The sequence below is a fragment of the Panthera uncia genome (genome assembly GCF_023721935.1).
Source record: "Panthera uncia isolate 11264 chromosome D3 unlocalized genomic scaffold, Puncia_PCG_1.0 HiC_scaffold_8, whole genome shotgun sequence".
In the NCBI taxonomy this organism is placed as follows: domain Eukaryota; kingdom Metazoa; phylum Chordata; class Mammalia; order Carnivora; family Felidae; genus Panthera; species Panthera uncia.
The window spans coordinates 58,364,916-58,385,415 of record NW_026057586.1 but is presented as its reverse complement, the minus strand read 5'-3'; the positions used below and the strand labels follow the sequence as shown (position 1 = coordinate 58,385,415).

At 34.2% G+C, this 20,500-nt stretch overlaps 1 protein-coding gene across 3 annotated transcripts in view; it reads right to left on the bottom strand.

The window, feature by feature from the left end:
• The window catches only part of ANKRD12 (ankyrin repeat domain 12), a 128,860-nt gene that overhangs the window by 69,341 nt on the left and 39,019 nt on the right, over positions 1-20,500 (bottom strand). For 2 of the 3 annotated variants that reach the window (XM_049620416.1, XM_049620417.1), the window contains exons 3-5: positions 12,442-12,589; positions 5,834-5,902; positions 1,728-1,874 (exon numbers count right to left, since the gene is read on the bottom strand). In XM_049620416.1, the coding sequence (XP_049476373.1) occupies positions 1,728-1,874; positions 5,834-5,902; positions 12,442-12,589 (364 nt within the window). The remainder of the gene's footprint in view (positions 1-1,727; positions 1,875-5,833; positions 5,903-12,441; positions 12,590-20,500) is intronic. The other variant, XM_049620418.1, reaches the window with a different exon arrangement.

Below are 20,500 nucleotides of genomic sequence, written 5' to 3'. Positions count from 1 at the left end.
TTTTTTTAACATTTATTTATTTTTGAGACAGAGAGAGAGAGAGAGAGAGAGAGAGAGAGAGAAAATGAACGGGGGAGGGTCAGAGAAAGAGGGAGACACAGAATCTGAAACAGGCTCCAGGCTCTGAGCTGTCAGCACAGAGTCCGACACGGGGCTCGAACCCACGGACCATGAGATCATGACCTGAGCCGAAGTCGGACGCTTAACTGACTGAGCCACCCAGGCGCCCCAACAATGCATAGGATCTTTAATTTGGCTACAGTCATGCAAAAACTGGGGGGGGGGGGGGGTGGAAGGCAGGAGAATAACCAAAAACAACACGCTCTACTTAAAAAAGCAGGAAGCCCTAATGTGTTCATTAGTTTAAGATTAGATATACCAATGATTTGATGGAAACTACAATACATAGAAGCTCTTAAAAATTTTACCATGTTGTCATAGTTTTTTTAAAAAGCCAATACGGGAAAGCTTCACCAGAGAAAACTATCCTTTTCAATGCATTTCAACAGTGTCTGTTAAGTTACCCAAAATCTTATATAAAGATGCCTTGAATTCAGAGCCCAAAGAAATTTTTTTTCTCTAGACAAAACTGATTTACTTTATTAGTCAATAAGAACTATACAACTTAAAATTTTGTGTCGTTGGTTGCCAGAATGCATTCAATGGTCAATAGTAATTATCATCTCTGCCCAGCTATCTGGATTTTACCTAGCTTTTTATAGCTTTTAAAAAATTAGTGAGTTGGGTAGTTCCCTTGTTCTGGTTCTGTTGGTAACCCATCCTAATTATTTTTGGAGGGCACAGTATAGAAACAACTCTTCCCCACCCACACACATACACGTAGTACAACACATTAATCAGAAGTGTGAAATGAAATACGAAATAAATTTACATAGCATATCACAAATATTTTCCCTTTTAAAATAATTTAGATCTCAAACAATAAAGCATGGATTACATTATGGCTTCTAAAAGTACTGGTGATGGGTACTGAGGAGGGCACCTGTTGGGATGAGCACTGGGTGTTGTATGGAAACCAATCTGACAATAAATTTCATATTAAAAAAATAAATAAACAAAAGTACTAATGTGATAAGATTACCAGTTTATCGGCAGGGTGCTTGCAACTGAAAAGTAAACTATAAACCTAGAAGCAGCTTTACAGAAACTAGAGTAAAGATGCTTCAGTAAGGTGAAAGCACACAGTGCAGCAATGGACTCTTTTTTTTGTTTTTTTTGGAATGACCATTTCTAAATTACCCAATTTAGCTGACAAATATTTACTGAATATCCACTAAGTGCAAAGATCCCCCGCTCCTGTATAGATTCTCATCTGGTGGAGGATACAGACAATAAACAATTATCACCCAAATAAACGTAAAATTACACTTACAAGAAGTTTTTAAATTTTAAAAATATTTTTGAAAGCAAGCATGTGCACATGTGCGAGGGGGAGGGGCGGAGAGAGAGGGAGACACAGAATCTGAAGCAGGCTCTAGGCTCTGAGTTGTCAGCATGGAGCCCGACGCAGAGCTCAAACTCCCAAACCGGGAGACCATGACCCAAGCTGGAGTCAGACGCTTAACCAACGGAGCCACCCAGGTGCCCCCAAACTTATAAGAAATTTGTATTAAATACAAGAAAAATAAAAATTTAAAGTAATTGTTAAGACACGGGTGGAATCTGAGGCAAACTAAGAATACACATGTACTCAATGATGGTGTCACCTGGACTGTTGTCTCTTGCTGTCATCTGCATAAGGAGTGCCATCTGCTTCCGCTCAGAGAGTGGATAACCAAAAAGAATGCTAACTGGCGTGGACTTCTTATTTCCAGCTTCCTTTTTTGTTTTCTTCTTTTCTGGACCTTCTTTCTCTGGAATTATTAACAAATATGTAAGAATCTGAAACAAATGCAAGTACTGAAAAGCAAAACATAAGAAAACTTTTAAAAAACAGATGCTATACATGTATTTGAGAAACATAAACTAGTAATAGGCTAACAAAAGAACACTAGACTTTTATTGTATTATATGAGCAATTTTCCTCCTGAATGCTTTGAAAAAATATATATTAATTCTGTTTTCTGAAAATTAAGATTTGGAAATTTGTTCCTAGTATAATTTGTATTTTAACAATTTGTTCTTTTAAAATTAAACTTCCTCAACAACACTTCAAACATTCCTTAGTATCACATCTTTGAAGCTTCTCTTCATTCATTATAGTTTTATTCTTCTTAATTACTGCTGTCCTTATTAGCAATGTTCCTTCAAATTACTTCCCTAATTCCACTGATGATTTGCATAATCTAATGAGATAAGTATTTAAGACAAGTCTCATCACACGAAGTAATTACTGAAAAACAGCATCAGATCACCTTATCCCAGACACAGGATAGCTGAACATGGAATGATCCTGATCAAAGTTAAAAATGAGCAAATTAAAGATTCTGCATGTGTGTGGGTATGTGGGGGTGGTTAACAGAGATTGTGCAAAGATCCAAAATGTCTAAGCATTTTTTTCAAAGAGATTTGATCCCTCATAAAGCCAGTTCTCAGGTTGAGCTACTTGGGAAATCCTTTGGCAATGCAGCCAGCATTCCCCATCAAGTGCCAGGAACTTCAGGTGGAACTGGATTCTGTAAGTCCGAGAGATACAGATAGCTGTTCTAGGACTTCTCTGGGAGATAATTCAGGTGTGAGTTAATGTCTGCTTATTAAGTGTCTAGGCATCTTATTTCTTGGGAAATCCTATACAAATTATCTGAGAATTATTGATCGGGGATTGAGGGTCCCTGCAAAGGTGGACTAACAAAGATAAATAAGTAAATTTCAAAAATAAACATAGAACACAGCAAAAATGGAAGAAGGGAAGGTTTAGTAGTAAATATTGCATTTTTTTTTCCCTAGGCAGATGTGGCCAACAGATAGACTATTCCAGGTGATAAGCATTTATTAATCTAGCAAGTTTCAAGAAACTAGTTATAATTTGATATTATTTAAATATTGTTAAATATATAATCATTTAAGGCATAAGAACTTAAAAGTAGTAATTCTTGCAGCGAGCCACTTAATTAGGATACAATGGTTGGCATCCTAATGGCCTAGAAAAATTAAGAGATCAGAACATTTAAACTCTGCTGCCCAGAAATCACTCAAAATTCAATAGCTCCTAAAATGTCCATCGTGTTGATACTTAATTTTACATAACAAAAACAAAAAACTTCAAGATTTACTTAAGTCAGCCTTTATTAATAGTTCTAAATATTGTTTATTTTCCTGTTTCTTATTTTATTATTAATGGTCCACTTTAGTATAAATCCAGTTTCAGCACAGTGTCTCATCTAACTTACTAAATTTATTATAAAGCCCTTACAGGTTTTTAAGAGAAGCCCATTTTTTTTCCAAAACATATACTTTCTTCTAATAATATTCTGTATGCTTCTGTTCTCTCATATTTAATGAGGAACCATAATTATTGTTTTAATGATTTTCTGCCTAAATAACAAATCTTTAAATATAACGAATGTACTTTTCTAAAATTAAAATATTTAATACTGTAAAATTTTATAAAAAGGAGAAAAGTTTTTTTTTAAAAGAAGTGACATCTAGTAATTGGAGGAAACAAAATGAAGAAAATGTACAGAGAATCTTTCTTTAAAATATTTTCTTAAATTTTGGGGAAATTTTCGTACTTTCTCATTTACAAAACAATGAATTTTCTGCTTCTCATTACATTTCATGCAATGTTTTAAAAAGAATATGCTCTCAAGCGATACATTAAGCAAAAATTCAAATTAAATACTAGCATCCAATCTGAACTCTGTTTTTCTTTAATTGAGTTTACCTTAGTCATTTGTCTGAGTTCATGCTTTACATAAGATAGGAAAAGAAGGTAAGTAAACAGATGCTGGGTGTAAGATAGCTAGATTAATACCATTCTTCAAAATTGTGTTAGATTAGTATGTCCCAAAGTGTGCTTTCTCAAGTGTAAAGCATTCAACAAAACTTTTGACTATGTGGGATCTATACTGTGAAGAACTTATTTCCTGACCGGTCATAAGTAAAAAATGATCACGTGTATTTGAGAAAGTTAGGTACTTCTCAAGTTTGACAACTGAACTATTTGTCCAAAAAATGGGTCAGAATTTTAAAATTTACACAGAGGAATACTGACACGTGCTCATTTAGCACAGTCTCCTCTAGAACTGAAATTCCACTCGACCACTCTAGAGATTTTTAAAAAAAAATCCAAGTGATTTACTTAAGACTAAAGAAAAACAGAGAAATAGATTATCCACAATCCAACATTCTTTATTTCAAGGTTCAGAAGATCTTTAGAAATACAGAGATGTCTCAGTCTTATAATCTCAAAAATGAATGCTTTCTTTTCAGGACTTGTCAGAATAAACAAAAAGCTCAATACAGTCACATCCCAATTAAGTGTAGGGTATATCAAGAAGAAGAAACAAATTTCTTTCTTGGGGAACTGGCTCATAAACCAACCAGCCTCTCAAAAACTAAAGAATATGATACTTCCCCACAAAGCAGTCACTGGGGAAGGAATGGAGCAATGGAGCTGCAACTCCATTAATTCAGATGAATATAACTAAATCAATCACATTTGGAATGCACTTCAAGTCTGAGAAAAAAATGTTGCCATTGCTCTCTGGTTCTAAAGCATCTACAAGAATTTCTAAAATGTAGGTGCTTATTATCTTTTGATTTCCAGCAATACTACTCAGATCATGGATAGTTTCATCCCATATACCTCTTTCAGGTATACCCAGGCCCTGAGGAGTCCTGTTTTAGAAATGTATACCCAACTCCACGGTAAGCGTGGGCTTTTTAAATTTAATGCTGATTGTAAACATGTCCTTTACCCCCGAATTTTGATAATCAAGTACTAACTTATCAGCTCAGTTAGTACCCTTCAGGATAATTTTAAGAGTAATATTTGGCTCTACACCTCCCTCACAAATTTATAAAATATAAAATATACCAGAAACAGAAGGTTTATTTCAGCTTTTATTAGCTAAATGTCATATGCTGAAAACTGGACACTTGGACACCCAGGGACTAAACAATATTTTATATTATAAAAAAATTAAGAGATAAAAATATAAGCCCATTAAAAAAAAAAAGGACAATCAAAACACTTAACTAGTTAGTTTTCACATAAGATAGCACTTATACATTCTCCTCTATTCTTCTATCTGGAGCAATTATGAAGCCTAACCTGGTGCCATAGCCAAATAAAGCAGTTCCAACACAGTTCATGGTAATGGCATTTCTCCAGGAAAGCTGTTGTTTTAATCCACTGTTAAATTCAACATGGGCAGCAAAGTCAATAGGCTAAAGACAGTTCAACCAAAAACTAAAAAAAAATTTTTTTTTAAAAAACAATGCATGATTAAATAGTAAGATGACACTATCAAAACCAGTACATATGGTGTATATCTTATAAAGAGTATAGAGCAAAAGAGACCAAGGACCTTGAGCATCTTCCCATAGGAATTGCTGCACTGCACAACTCCAAGGGGCTGAATTTTATACTGGTTTCTATGTGAACGGTAGCCCCATGTTGTGCTGTGCAACTACTGAGTAGTGGTACATAGTAGTCCTGCTTAAAATGTTCATAAATAGCACATGTTGGATATGATGCACCAGACACCTCAAACAAAAACTGGAAAATTCAGTGTCACTCATGTAGTTCACTTATTCAACCAACGATACTTATATACTGGTTTGAAAGGAAGTTATTTATAGTACAACAATTACTTGTAAATGTGACAGAAACCACTGGCTAAACAGGTGCCCCTGATAATCTAATTACCTGAGTATGTCCTGTAAGAAGATATAAGTCTCTCCCCCCAATTTTCACTTGTATGTCCTGGATCTGAATCTACAGAATAAGAAGAGACAGAAGAAAAGAAAAAAAGCACACGAAGGGAAATGCAGAATTCAACAAACCAACATTTTTCAAAAGACCACTAGTTTAGTCAATGATCTATCACTGTTTTTCCAAAAGATTATTTTTAAGGTAAAGCCAAAAGCACATTTAAAACACAGGTTTGGCTGAAGATTTCAATTTGGCCAAGACTTCAGTTTTTTTCAATTGGACTCTTAAAGCTGAGAAAGACAACCATGCAGTTTGCAGTAATAGATACTACTGATGCTATTTATTAAAAGAGATCTCCTTTGAAGCTTTATTTTTTCCAATCTCTGAATAATGATAAAAGAGGCAGTCCTCTATCACTGTCTTTCTGTTTAGAATTTGTCTTTAGAAAACTTGAATAAAGGACCTCAATAATCCTTTTTGTTCTATGAATGCCAAACTACTCAGAAAACAATGGAACACTATGGACTGCAGTATCATTCTAGACCACAGACTTTTCTATAAATTATACGCATTTCAAATGGTATGAATTACTACACTGCCCACTATATAAGACGTCTTAGAAAGAAAGCAGCCTAAAATCAAAACAAAGTTTATCAGCTAAGATAGGAATATGGAATTCGGCCTAGCAATTCATGACAAGTAAAAATATCACCAACTGACTTTTGGCAATATGGCCAGAGCAGATATTTTTACTTATAAACAACATGCCATTTTAACTCACAATATTATTTTGATCTTCATATACTCAATTTATTGACATACACTTTTCTTTCCAGAATCATTATTATTATTCATGAGTTCAGTTAGGTATAAAGAAGCAAGTGTTGGGGTAAAAAAAAAAAAAAAAAAGAAACCAATTTAGAGAACAAGTAAAACATAGTATTTGAAACTTTTAAAGATAAGCCAAAAAGTTTAGTGTTGAGGAAGGCTCACTCAACCGAAAGGAAAATAACTGATAAAATAACATTTAGACCAATTCTAAACTAAGTGGGTAAATGGATTCAATGACAAGTTTTTAATGAAGACTTATATTTCTAAACTGAACATATAAAGTTAGCAACTAGAAAAATTCCATGAAGAATATCTGACATGCCATTTAAAGACAAGCAAAAATGGGCTCCATATACTGCAAAGAAAAGAAAAAGCAGGAACCGATAAGTTGTGCCAACAAGTTGAATTAAATGAATTACTAAAAGCAGATCATATTTTTGCAACAGATTAAAGCATAGTGAATAAACTAAAATTTCAATTATATTCATTAATATAAGGAAGTGGCAGAAGTTTACTGAAATCTACCTTTGGCAATAAATTAATCCACCCTGACTCCACACACCCTTTGGCTTTTACTCAAATAAGTATGTTTATATTTGGTGCATCTAAATGTGTATTCTATAAGGATTTAATTCAGGAGCTGAATTTTTAAGAGCTTCCATATCTTGTCCCTTGACTCACCCACTTCTGTGCTATACTGAGACTAGGGTTACCTAGGAGGTTTCTGTAGAACACTGAGTGCCAAGCAGAGTAATTATCCCTCCCTGATATGTTCTCTGTAAGCAAGGTAAGACAAACAATTGTTGTATTTTAAAAGCCATCTTTTTAGTTAATATTCTGTTTCGGGTTGCAAGAGAATAAGAGAAAAAATCAAGAATGACTAAAAAGGTTTGCACTCTATGTTTGAAAATTTTTAAAGTAAAAGTTTCAAAGATGGGGGAGGGACAAAAGAAAATCTGTAATAAATAATATCCATGAAAATCATCAAAAGGTGATCATCCTTATTAGGCAAAGCACTGATTTTATCAGCTACTCTAACGTTGTTACCAGAAAAATTCTTTTTGCTTTCTTTTTTAAAAAGTTCCTCTCTCCAAATTTGCTTGAGTCATATTAAACAGGGTAAATCCTTCAACGGCATCAGGAAAATAGAACTTCTAAGGCTGGCTGGCAGAGAAGATTTAGTTTAAAACATCTGAACATGCTTCACAACTGCCACCATGGACTTTGGGAAGAGGTCATACTGTGTCTCTTTGGATTTTCTCATGCTGCATTATCTACATATGCCAAAAGAAAAAAATTAGTAAATAAATAATGAAAACAAAGATATTTAAAAAGTGAAGGACACGGTATCTTTCTACTTATTTAAACATACAAACTAAATATAATGAAGTACCACTGATTTACTTCTATAGGACATTAGATCTATCAAACCTAAAGAAAAACATACCCCAATGTTATTTGAGTTGTAAAGAACATTCATATACTGCTGGTGGCTTTGTAACTAGGTATAATTATTTAGGAGAAACATCACAGAAGTATTTAATCCTTAATCCTGTAACCCTACTCCTGGGAATGTGTAAGAAAGAATTCAGGGTATAATAAAAATACAATATGCAAAGATGCTCATAGTGACATTAATCGTAACAAAATAACTGCATGTTTAGTTTGAAGGCCAACAAGAGACCTCTCATGTGTACTCTCAAGACAGCTGTTTATTAGTATTTTCATGTCAAGGGATTGTGGCTTTCCCTTGGATGCCATTAGACTAGGAAAACAAAGAAGTATGATTTTTTGACTGATAGTGCAGTCACTAATAAACTAATAAAGTTCACTTAGGTACAAAAAATAACTATTTGAGATAACAGTTTTTAGTTATTAATTACTATACTAAAACCTATATACAGTGTCAGTGTTGAAAGATGCCTACCCAATATTCATTTTCCCCTTCTTAACAAAAGGACACCAGTTTTGATTAGGGTGACAATACAGCCAACTGAAAGTAGTTAACTTTCCAGACTCCCTTGTAACTAAGGCAGACTAACCAATGAGATGCAGGCAGAAGTTTCTAGGGAGATTGTTTCATCAATAAAAAGGCAAAGACTCACTGGAAAAAAGATACTTTGTCGTTGGGTCCTCCCTCTCGTACTTTCTGCCAGGAGGAGGCAGAAGATATTCTGTGAGTTTACAACAAAATGCTTAAGGACAAAGCCCACGTATGACTTAAGGGTGAGCACAGAATGATGAAAACATCCCAGTCCCTGATGGCGTTACTGAACTACTGTAACAACCCTAGACTACTGATACCTCCTGGACTTATTACAGTAGATGAAAAAAAATCTCAATCTATTTTAAGCCAGTGTTTGTCGGTTTTGTTTTAATTAACATACATAAACTGATTTTACACACTATGTCAATGAAAGATTACAATTCTCTGAAGCTGGCATTACATGTACTTTTTTACAGATGAGAAAATTGGGAGTTATAAAGGCCTCAAATTTTTTTTGGCCAGGACAAGTAGGGAGCTGAGTAGGGACACAACACTGATCTGTCAGACTCCAAAGCCTCTGATAATAAACACTATGCTATGATTTACCTCTACTGTAACTACAATTAACTTATCCTGCCAGGATTCTAGACAAGGAGAGACTGAAAATAAAAGCTAAAAATAAGTGACAAAGCAAGCTATAGGTATAAGGAATAATTTGTCTTCTTGTCACTCTATATATTCATCTCCTAACATTTCATGAGACAAAATTTATGGGAATTCTGTAATAGGATAGGACAATGTGGGATACTGAAATGATATAAGCAGATATACTGGAAATTTGCTGAAATAAATAGTATTATGACACATCTGTAAGGACCCACTGGCATGACTTCAAATTATGCTGTAACGTTCCCCCAAATTTTGTCTAGTTAAGCAATTACTTTTTAAAAGTGTTATCTTTTAAAAAATTAATAAATATTAAATAATTCAGAGTTATAAAGCTTAAGACACACTAGGGTATCTCAAAATGAAGACTAAGAATGATTCATCCAGTTGATAGCAGTATCTCTGATTTGGCAGATCATTGAGTCTTCCTTGAAAAGTATGAATATCTATTTAAAAAAGTAATTGGGGTGCCTGGGTGGCTTACTTGGTTAAGCGTCTGACTTTGGGTCAGGTCATGATCTCATGGTTCATGAGCTAGAGCCCCACTTTGAGCTCTGCACTGACCTGCAGAGCCTGCTTGGAATTCTCTCTCCCTTCTTCCACTCGCTCGCATGTGCATACACATGCATGCGCAGAAGTCTCAAAATAAATAAACTTAAAAAAAAATTTTTAAGAAACTGTTTTACAGAAATAATTATGCTCATTATTTTAAAAATTCAAGTCCTACAAAAAACAAAGAAAGTAAAAAGTCATTCAAAATCTTGGAAACAGAATGTTAACATTTAGTAGCCATCATTCCAAGCATCTCTCTAAATATATATAAAGAGAAAGGAACTGGGGTGTATGTGTGTGTGTTAATTTACATACAAACAAAAATATCACATATACGTTACTATTTTAAAATAAAAAGCTGAAAGATTTTATTTTAATCCAACATAAAAAGAAGAGGAACTAGGGTTCCTGGCTGGCTACTCTTGACCTCAGGGTCATGAGTTCAAGCGCCACACTGGGTTCAGAGCTTAAAGAAAAAAAAAAAAAAAAAAAAAAAAGAAGAAGAAGAGGAAAAACTCAAGGAATTGCTTCTTTTCTACAAGAGAGATCATACACTAAAATATAAATACATTATATGTAAACATATATGAAAATTTTAAATAAAGATTAAAAAGTTGAAGTAAATATTTTTAAAAACTATGTATTTCAGTTGTAGACAATATCAGTTATTCCTTTGCATTAAGAGATGAGCTAAGTAACATTATTAACATTCTGTCCTTATTCCCAATCTTTTATTATTATCCCCACTCTTTTATTTAACCTAAGTCAGGGTTAAAATATTTACATTTCTGTTCTGGGCCCATAATACAGTAGCTAGGTTTGGCTTAGTTCTACAACTAAACAGTCTTTTATATTTAAACAATTTGATCTTTCAAAACGTGTGTTAATATATGCCCTGTGTGCACATACATACAAATATAAATATACACAATGTGGCTTTTAATGCAAACAGTACATATTATTTCATAACCTATTTTTAAAATTTGAATGCTATGAGCATCTTTTTACTTCATGTATTCTTCCACAATGTTATTTTTAAGAGTAAAAATCATATTGCTTCATTGGATTTACCAAAATTGAACAAATTCTCTACAACTTAACATTTTCCTGGGGTTATTTTTGCTCTTCTAAGTTAAGTAGAGATACACATACCTTAAGATAATTTTCACTATCATCAATAATTACTTATATAAATTCCAAATTAAAGAGTAAGTCAAATGTTAACAACCTTTTAGTTTTGGATAAATGTTTTCATATTTACCTCCAACAATATATTCTTTTAATTTAGACCAACTAAAGCAAGTTCCTATTTCTGGCCAGTGACCACCTGGTACAATTTAGGCCAACGATTTTGTCAATTGTTCTATATTGTATTTCTTTGATTACTATTGATATTTTTTATTAAAAAATTTTTTTAATGTTTATTTATTTGGAGAGAGAGGCAGAGGCTCCATTAGTGCGGGGCTTGCTTGGGATTCGCTCTCACCCTTTCTCTCTGCCCTTCCCCTGCTCATGCACTTGCTCTCTCTCTCAAAATACATAAATGTTTTTTAAAAATTTAAGAACATGAACAAAGCACAAAATTTCTTCATCACTGCAAAAAAACACCCCACAATTTTCAAGGCTTAAAAATGTCATGTTTATGAACAACTTCTAATTCAAGCTAAGACAGACAGCAAAATAAATACACAAAACGAGACCTACCTACTAAAAACATATGAAAAAATTTAAGTACTTTCTAAAGCTATCTCAGCACAGGGCATTTCAAGTATGTTCAGATTCCACAGTCAAGATTATTTCTAAAGTGATGATTAAGATGGCCAGAAAGATATTACATAAACTCAGAATGGGACAGTAACTCTGTGAGTGAAGCTGAAACGTTAAGAACAGTTCATTATTAATATTTCATGCAAGGGATAAAATAATTATGATAAACACATAACAGTCAAGTTTATATTAGTTTCAAGAAATGATCAGTTCAGAGCTAACAAAATCTAATAGTTTATTAGATTGTGGTAACAAGTTACTTCTGATCTATTATGAACAACCGGGACTGACAGATGTCAAGGACCATTTCTGACGTATAAGAGTTTTGAAGAAAAAAAGTACCATGAATGGGCTTAGGCAATAAACCTCAATCTTTTTTTTTTTTTTCAGGGTGGGGGAGGGCATATTTCTGATTCATTTCTGAATCTAAAATGCCTAAATGTTTTCTTTGTTGGGTTCACTACTGTGTCCACAAAAACTCACATTTTTCTCAACTGTAACATATCCTATGCTGTATATCAGAGTAAATTTTCATCATTGAAATGCTATCCAAGAAATTAAGTTCTGAAAATGGTAAGATATTTGTAATAAACCTTAGAGTAAGGAAAGAAGCAAATTGTTTTTATCTGATTAGAAATCGTGTTTGAGTGAGAAACAATGAATTTCTGCCCCAAAATGATATATCTGAAATACCAAAATACAAATATTTCTCTATAAAAATGGGGTGCAAGAGGAATGATATGAAGCAAATCATAGTAAAAGAATGATTAAGATTTTATCAGAGAACAAATTATTCTACCTGTGTCTGAATCTCGTTCTTCATTTCTTGATGGGCTAATGGTAAAAGGAAGTTTACGTTTCATGGACGATTTCTCTTTCATCTCCTTGCCCACATCACTTCGGTCAATTTTTGGAGTTTTACTGTATGATGCAATCTTGTCTTTACTCTGTTAAAAATCAAATATGAATACAGTTATAACAATATTAGCTAAGCAAGACAGTATTTAAGAAATTTATGAAGAAAATTTTCAAATATATTCAAAAGTAGAGAGATATTACAAACCACTATCTTTAATGTATTCAAGAGCCAGTTTCAACAACTGTAACATTTTTTCTAACTTGTCACATATTCTACTACTTTTACTTAACAATATAATTTTAAAATAACAGTAAAACAAAAAATCTTGAATAAAACTCTGTAAGCATAATACACGTGTCACCATCAATGAACAAATATATAAATCCGAAAAAGTGATTCTGGATACAATAAAATATATTGTGTTTTGTTAATATCCTGTACCCACTTCAGGTGAATATCCTACCTTCATGGTCTACAGCCATTATCAAGTTCACACTTATTATAATTTTAATATCTGAATTGGTACTGTCCATCTAAACTGGGCTATAAGAACTCCTTTGTGAAAAACATGCCAGACACTAAGAACTAATAAGCCACATCACCTTAAAAGAACAATTCCCAAACTATTTATGATAATAAATGAGAGATGATACTTGTAGAGATTCTCAGAAGCAAGTTAGAAGTAGACTCAGATTGCAGAAGATACCAGCTTTCAACCCAAGAAAAGAAAATAAAGGAAGGAAAAGGGGAAAGAAGATAGTAAATAAAATAGTGTTTTTAGAGTGGAATTTATCAATAAAATCAAAAGGTGATTTTAAATGAGCAATAGAATAAGACTTCAGTGAGTCCAATCATGAAAATGAAAAAGAGAAATAATAAAGATTGGGATTGAGACCTACATACAATTCCAAAGGGGTTATGGAAATGTTACAAAAAAAAAATACAAAAAATACTGTATTCATTTTTATATCACTAAAATTTTAAGATTATTTTCTTAGAAAACACACATTACTAAAAGTTGACTCATGAGAGAAACAAAAAACCTGAATAGACCAATGATCATAGAAGACAATAAATCCATACCCAAAGATTTTAAGTTTACAAAAAGGTACTAGAGCCCAGAAGATTTTACAAGAGATTTAAAACAAGTTCAAGGAACAGATATTTCCCATTTCATGTAAATAATACTACAGCATAAAGGTATGATTAGAAGCTACCAATCAATCTTTAAGTCTGAAACATACCAAAAGATAGAAGTTATAAGCTAAATTCCTTATGAAATAAATGCAAAAGTAACTTATCTTAAATAAACTGTCAAATCAAATTTAGTGTCTTAAAACTTAGAATCAAGCAGGCTCACCCAAAGAAAACAATAATAATTATTAGAAATCTCTTTAAGACAACTCACCATATCAAAAAATTAAAGAAAAACCATATGATGATCTTAACAGGTGACAAAAGTAACATCTCAACAGAGTCTACAGTCATTTTTGATAAATATATTAACAAATCAGGAAGAGAATGTGATTTCCTTATATCTTAACTGATAAAGATTGCTGAAGAATAACAGCCTTATATTATTCACTTCTCAGTTGTAAAGTTAAATTCTCTTGAGCTGTTTTTCCACTTCTGCCAATGAAATCAAGCTTCACAGGCATGTATTTTGTTTATGAGGTTGTTTTAAAAACATAGTTTTATTATTATTAAGGTATGGTGAAGCCAACAAATCAGGTGACTACTGTCACTGAAAAGGCAGTTTGTTACTCACAGTTCCCAAGGGAGGGCATGCTATACACCACATAGGGCCACAAAGGGTAGCACCACGGTGGGTCAGGAGGCATAGGGAGAGAAGGGAAATGTGGGCAAAAGCTTTTATTGTGGTTTCCTCAGGAAAGAAAAGGCAAGGCCTGGCTTGCAGCAGTTTCTGGGGTATGGGCACTGTTTCTCTTATTGTCTGGTACATGGCTCTCATGTAATTTATTAGGGCAGGGACAGTGGCCCAGAATGTGAGAGTTGGATACAGTTGGTGGTTGGGTTTGGACTCTGGATTGGTTTGCATATGAAATATATGGTCACAAGTGAGTTAAGATCTCTGGGAATTGGCCAGCCATGGGAACGGCAGTCTCCCCAATATCAGCAGGCCCCAATGTCAAAGCATCAGAAACAAAAAGGCATGATTAATACAAAAGTTAACCAACAAAATTCTAGAGACTTGCCTTAGAAATATTAAGTCTTTATTATTAATAAAAGAATCTAAGAAAAACACGAAGATGTCCCTTTTCCCTTGCACCTGTGTAAGTAAAGATACTGTACTGTGCCATAAAACAAGTTAAAAAAAATAATTTGATAACACGTTGAGTGGAAAATGTTCCCTAGAACATATTGATCATACTCTCCTCTGCAACAGGGTGATCAGGGTGCACATTTGCAACTGATACCAACTAGTTCTGTTCGTTGTAAAATAAAATTGTCCTTGGAAGTGTTACCTGAACAAAGCGTTTTTGTGAGATTCTTCAACACTTTAAAAATTATTTTCAGATCTAGGGAAAGTAACTTTCAAAATAGTTATATCCAATTGTCCTGAAATTTCTGTATTACCAAATGATATAAATACAGTATCAATCCAGGAACAAATCACTGGCACATTCTTCTCCCATATCCATGACATAGAAAAGTCTAGGACTCTGTTAGATTATTTCAAAATATTTTAAATCTTTTTCATTTATATTACTGTTATTCTTTCAATAACCTACAACAGCTACCATACACAGTAATAAAAATATCAATGTATCATTTGGGGTCTACTATACATCAATAAATCAGTAACAGCAAAACATCAATGGCAAAACAAGAATGACTTTCTATCACTGCTACTGCTAGACAATGTACTGGTAGCCTTTACCAAATCAGTTAAGATAGAAAAAAGAAAAGGTAAAAATTTACTCAGAAAAAAATATGTACATAGAAAATTCTTGAAGGATATAACCCAAAATGTTGATAGCTATCTGTGGGTAACAGCACTACTAATGTGTGGGGAGACAGTTCCCCATGGGTCTCTTGCATATCTGCACCTCTTACACGCAGAAGCACTAACTCCCTTTTTTGGGACTATCTTTTCAAGAATATCTATATGGAGAACGGCATTGGAAGATATGATCTCCTCCTGGAGCAAAGAGCAGATCCGTTTACTATTCCATATAATAAACAGTTTCTCCCTTTGGGGCAAAGTTCTGATAGACTTACTGTCCATTACAAAATATTTGGGGTTCTTCTCCCGTACTGCAACCCCCTTTTATGTGTAGCTGTCACCTGGCTCTCTTTGTATCCCCTTGTGAGAAATAGGGCTCAGGTTACAGGCACAAATGCTGACAGATCACTACTACTATTGCCTATGAGAAATAAACTTTCCTTTCTATTCCACTCAAGAGTTTCACATCTGCTGCCAGCATCCATGAAACAGATTAGCTTGCAGGTAGGGTAGGGTACAATCTCAGATTGTTGATGGTTTTTTTATAAGGCAATTTGTTTTCATTAGTCTTCTATGTATTTTCTAATTTTTCTATAACCAACATGTATTACATTACTTGAATGGTAAAATAAAAATTTCTCTATATCACTAGGCTATGGAATAATGAAAGTCTGAATTATATTGATGGAAAGGATAAGACAGCTACTTAGAAAGTTAAATGATTCACACCTACTCCCACACACTTCATGAATTTAACCTAGATTTTAGATTTTCATAGAAGATTTTATCAAAGATTTTGATCTACAAATCGTAAATACTAATTTATAGCTGAAACAGAAAAATTTCTAAAAACTAAAATCAATGGGAAAAAATCCCACATATTAGTGAAAGGATAAACTATATGAAGAATTATGAGTAGACATTTTTGATGAACCCCTATTATATATTTAATGAGATAATGAAAGCATTTTATATTAAAAGTATATTGCTAGAGAATGTTATTATTTAAAATTATGCTCTATTTAATACATTTAAGAAATTAAATTTTGGTTCAGGTTATTTTATCTAGGATCTCATAATGGCAATAGTTTGTGTCCTATTAAACTGTAAACAAGGTCTCTATTAGAACAGCTGTATACTCATTTCTAAATTATATGGAAGAAAAAACTCAGAAGAAGCTTGAGGCTGGCTTTAGGGCCACTCACTCACTAAAGAAAAGACAAACAAAAGAATATGCTTTGCAAATATACAGTTGACTAATATGATTGTGCTTCCTCTCCTACCCTCCCTTCTAACCTCATTTTGTTGTAAGCAGCAGCAGTTAACATGGTCTATAAGCAGGAAATTATAGCCCTTCCTCTTCTTAAGGTACAAATAAGCAGTCAAATATCTATTTAAAACTGAATAACATTACTTTAAAATTTTTTTTAATGTTTATTTATTTTTGAGAGAGAGAGAGTGAGAGGGGGAGGGGTAAAGAGAGAGGGAGACACAGAATCTGAAGCAGGCTCCAGGCTCTGAGCTGTCAGCACAGAACCCCATGAGGGGCTCCAACCCACACGAGATCATGACCTGAGCTGAAGTCGGATGCTTAACTGACTGAGGCACTTAGGCACCCCAGAAAATTACTTTTAACAACAGCTTTCAATGTCAAGTTGCTCAGAAATCCTGTAAAACATGGCAGTAAGCACCATGTGCATTGCCTCAGAAGAGTTTCTGACCCTTACCCAAACAAAATAAGTATGTGATCTTGAAAAAGTACTGAATGATTGAACAGAGACTGAGAACAGTTAAATATATCACTCTGGGTAAGCCAAAAGTTCATAAAGGAAATATATAATATTCTGTATTTATTCTTCCTATGATATAAATCTAATGATTTTTTAAAAATGTTTATCTAGCTTTGAGAGAGAGTGCGAGGGGCAGAAAGAGAGGGAGAGAGAGAGAGAATCCCAAGCAGGCTTGGAGCTATCAGCACAGAGCCCAATGTGGGGCTCGAACCCATGAACCGTGAGATCATGACCTGAGCTGAAATCAAGAGTCAGACACTTAACCGAATGAACCACCCAGACTCCCCTGTATAAATCTAATGATTAAGAAGTATTCTTAATTTACCAAAGCAATGTTTTTAATAGAAATGTTAGTGAAAAATGTCTGCTTTTTGCTGTTGTTTCTACATTTTTATGAGGCCAATGCTCTGCCACTACTGTATATTTACTGGCAGCTTTCAAAAGATACATACGAAGTATCCAGGAAGAAAGAAGTTTTAACAAGCTGACATCAAGCAGCCCAAATATAATTTCACAAATGCAACCTTCACTATATTCAAACATTTAGAAATGAAAGTTCTAATTCTCTCCTCAAATCTAGCACTGTATTCTGTCCCTACAATTCTACTGAAATTACTTTTACCACACAAAGACATTGTAAGGTATCCCAGCTGACAAAATCCAGTGGCCTCATTCTTCCTGTTCATCTCTGTGGCATTTGGCATATAGACCCCCTTAGCTACTCTTCTCTGTTTAATCTCTCCTGGTTCTCTCTGTCCTTGTTTCCCATCTCTCGATGATTCTGAAAGTATTTGAATTTCCCTAGGCATATTCTCCTTCCTTCTTGCTCTACTCTCTTTGGGTTCTATCTCCATAATGATAAGGTTAACCTTTTCAATGAATCCTCATTTCCAATGAGCTGTTTTGAGTTCTGAACTTTGATTTATCTCTAACTGCCTACCAATACTTCTTGTTGGATGTTCTGATGGCCAACTCAACAAGTACAAACCAAACATTCTTCTGAAAACAACAATTCTTCTATTTCCTAAATTCCTTCTCAAGGAATAGTTCAATCAAACTCAGGGTGGATCCAGATTACTTTTCCTACATACACAAGTTTAATTCATTCAACATCTTTTATGTCTGCCAAACTCTTTCCATCCCCATAGCCACTGCCCACACTGCCTTTTGTTTGGATTTTTTAAAAAACACTCTAACTGGTCTCTACTATGACCCTTTTGGCCCAATGGCTACAGGATAAATTCCAAGTTCCTTAGCAACACATCAGGCCATAATGAACTGGCCGCTGTCTAATGCTTACCTCCCACCCTCCATCCTCCACAGGCCACATCCTAACTTTATATGTATCTATTACTGTAACAGATTTAGGTCTTTTTTACATCTTGGACTGTCCTCTGTTCCTACTTTCCTGCTGGCCAAATACTTAGTCATCCTTGAGAATCCAGACTAAGTAACTTTACTACTGTGACACCATTACTGACCCCTCTAGAATTGTTTGTTTCTCTCCTTTTTGTCCCATCATTATACACTCAATACTCTCATTAAAGTGCTTCTTACAGTGATAAAGAAATTCTTAAATTATGGTATCTGAGACCATCTCAGAAGATCTGCAAGGCCAGAAATATGCTCACAGTAACACTAAGGTGCCACCTGCACCTTTCTCATTCTCTCAAGAATATATACTGCAGCTCTCTAGACACTACATGACAAGTGATATCCAAATACACTGCATGTAGATGCAGATGAGAATTTGGTGGTCTTCTGTTAAGTCACACACTAAAGATACGTGCAAAACCAATGACACTCTTCTCACTAATAGTTTTTGTCTTGGAACATATAGTTATTTTCCATAAAAATATACTATGTGGGTAAACATACACATATGTATTTTTTAAACCAGTTAAAAAAAAATCTAAAGTTTTTCTCAGTTTCAATTTCTGATATTGTAAATATCAACAGATATACCCACATATAAAAAAGCTCTTTGGGATCTTTAGTTACACTGAAGGGGTCCTGAGAGCAAAACATTCAGACAAACAGGAAGAGTGTTAGAGTTTAGAGTCTTCATGAAGACTTAAATCACGGCTTAACCACTCACTGTTTTATTCCAAGTATCATAAAAGAATATATAACACAATAGGAATCCAATGTAAGATTTGTTAAATAAAAGGAATAGTAAAAATACTTTGCTTATGATTTGTCACATTTGGCAAACTAAAATATCATTTGGGGAAAGTCGTCTATGGAGGAATAAAGGTATTAGCAACTTACCTCCCCAAGAAACAACTATAAATCTAGACAAAATTGTCAAAAACAACCACCTTAAGGCTCCCAAAACTGAAAAAAAGCAAACAACAAATTGAGAAGCATTTTTTTTTCCCCTCAAGAAAAACTGCTGAACTATGGACAAGAACAGTTGAGTGTCTTCGGCATTTTTGCCTGGGGAATGCTCTCACATTCCCTGGCTGATGCTTAGTTTGCATGAAGTGCTACCAGGGTGGGGCTGGCAAGAAAAGCAGCATCTCTGCTGCCAGAGTGTGTCAACTCGAATTGGCAAAGAAGGTGTAAAAAGCCTATCCAGATGCACTGTTTCTAAAAATAGTAAAGAGGGTAGGAAATGATTGGAGGGGGCAAAAAACATACATCTTATTAGCCTAAGGTTGTGATCCTGCTGCAGAAGAGCATCAAGCCGGTGAATAAGCAAGAAATTTAACAGGGAGATTACAGAAATGAGAGAGCCACAGGGTGTGCCAGATAAGACTGACACACATCCCTGGCTGAGAGGAGAAGATCAATGGGAAAGATCAGAGAAGGGCTAAGCTCTCCATGCATCTCTCACTGACAGGGAGATTGTGTGTACATGCAGAGGAAATCTGAGAGGGTTCATATCCTCTACATATCATTAGTTGACTGCACACAAGCACAGCAAGACCTAGGTGAGCCCAACAAAAAGTAAATGCCAGGACAGATTTCAAAAATGCCCTAACATTGAATGCACTCCTCAACACAGGCAAGTCTGCCTGTAGAAGGTGGAAATCTGACTGGCTCATGGTGTTTGAGTACAACTCCTGACCAATCAATGGCTGCTGACTAATTTATACAGACACAGGGGTACCTCTGTGGAAGCAAGACTAAAATATAAAAAGAAAAAAAATGGATACCAGTGGTTGTGACAAATACTGCAAACTCCTAACATTTTCCTCAAAAAAAACAAAAAAAAACCAAAAACAAACAAAAAAAA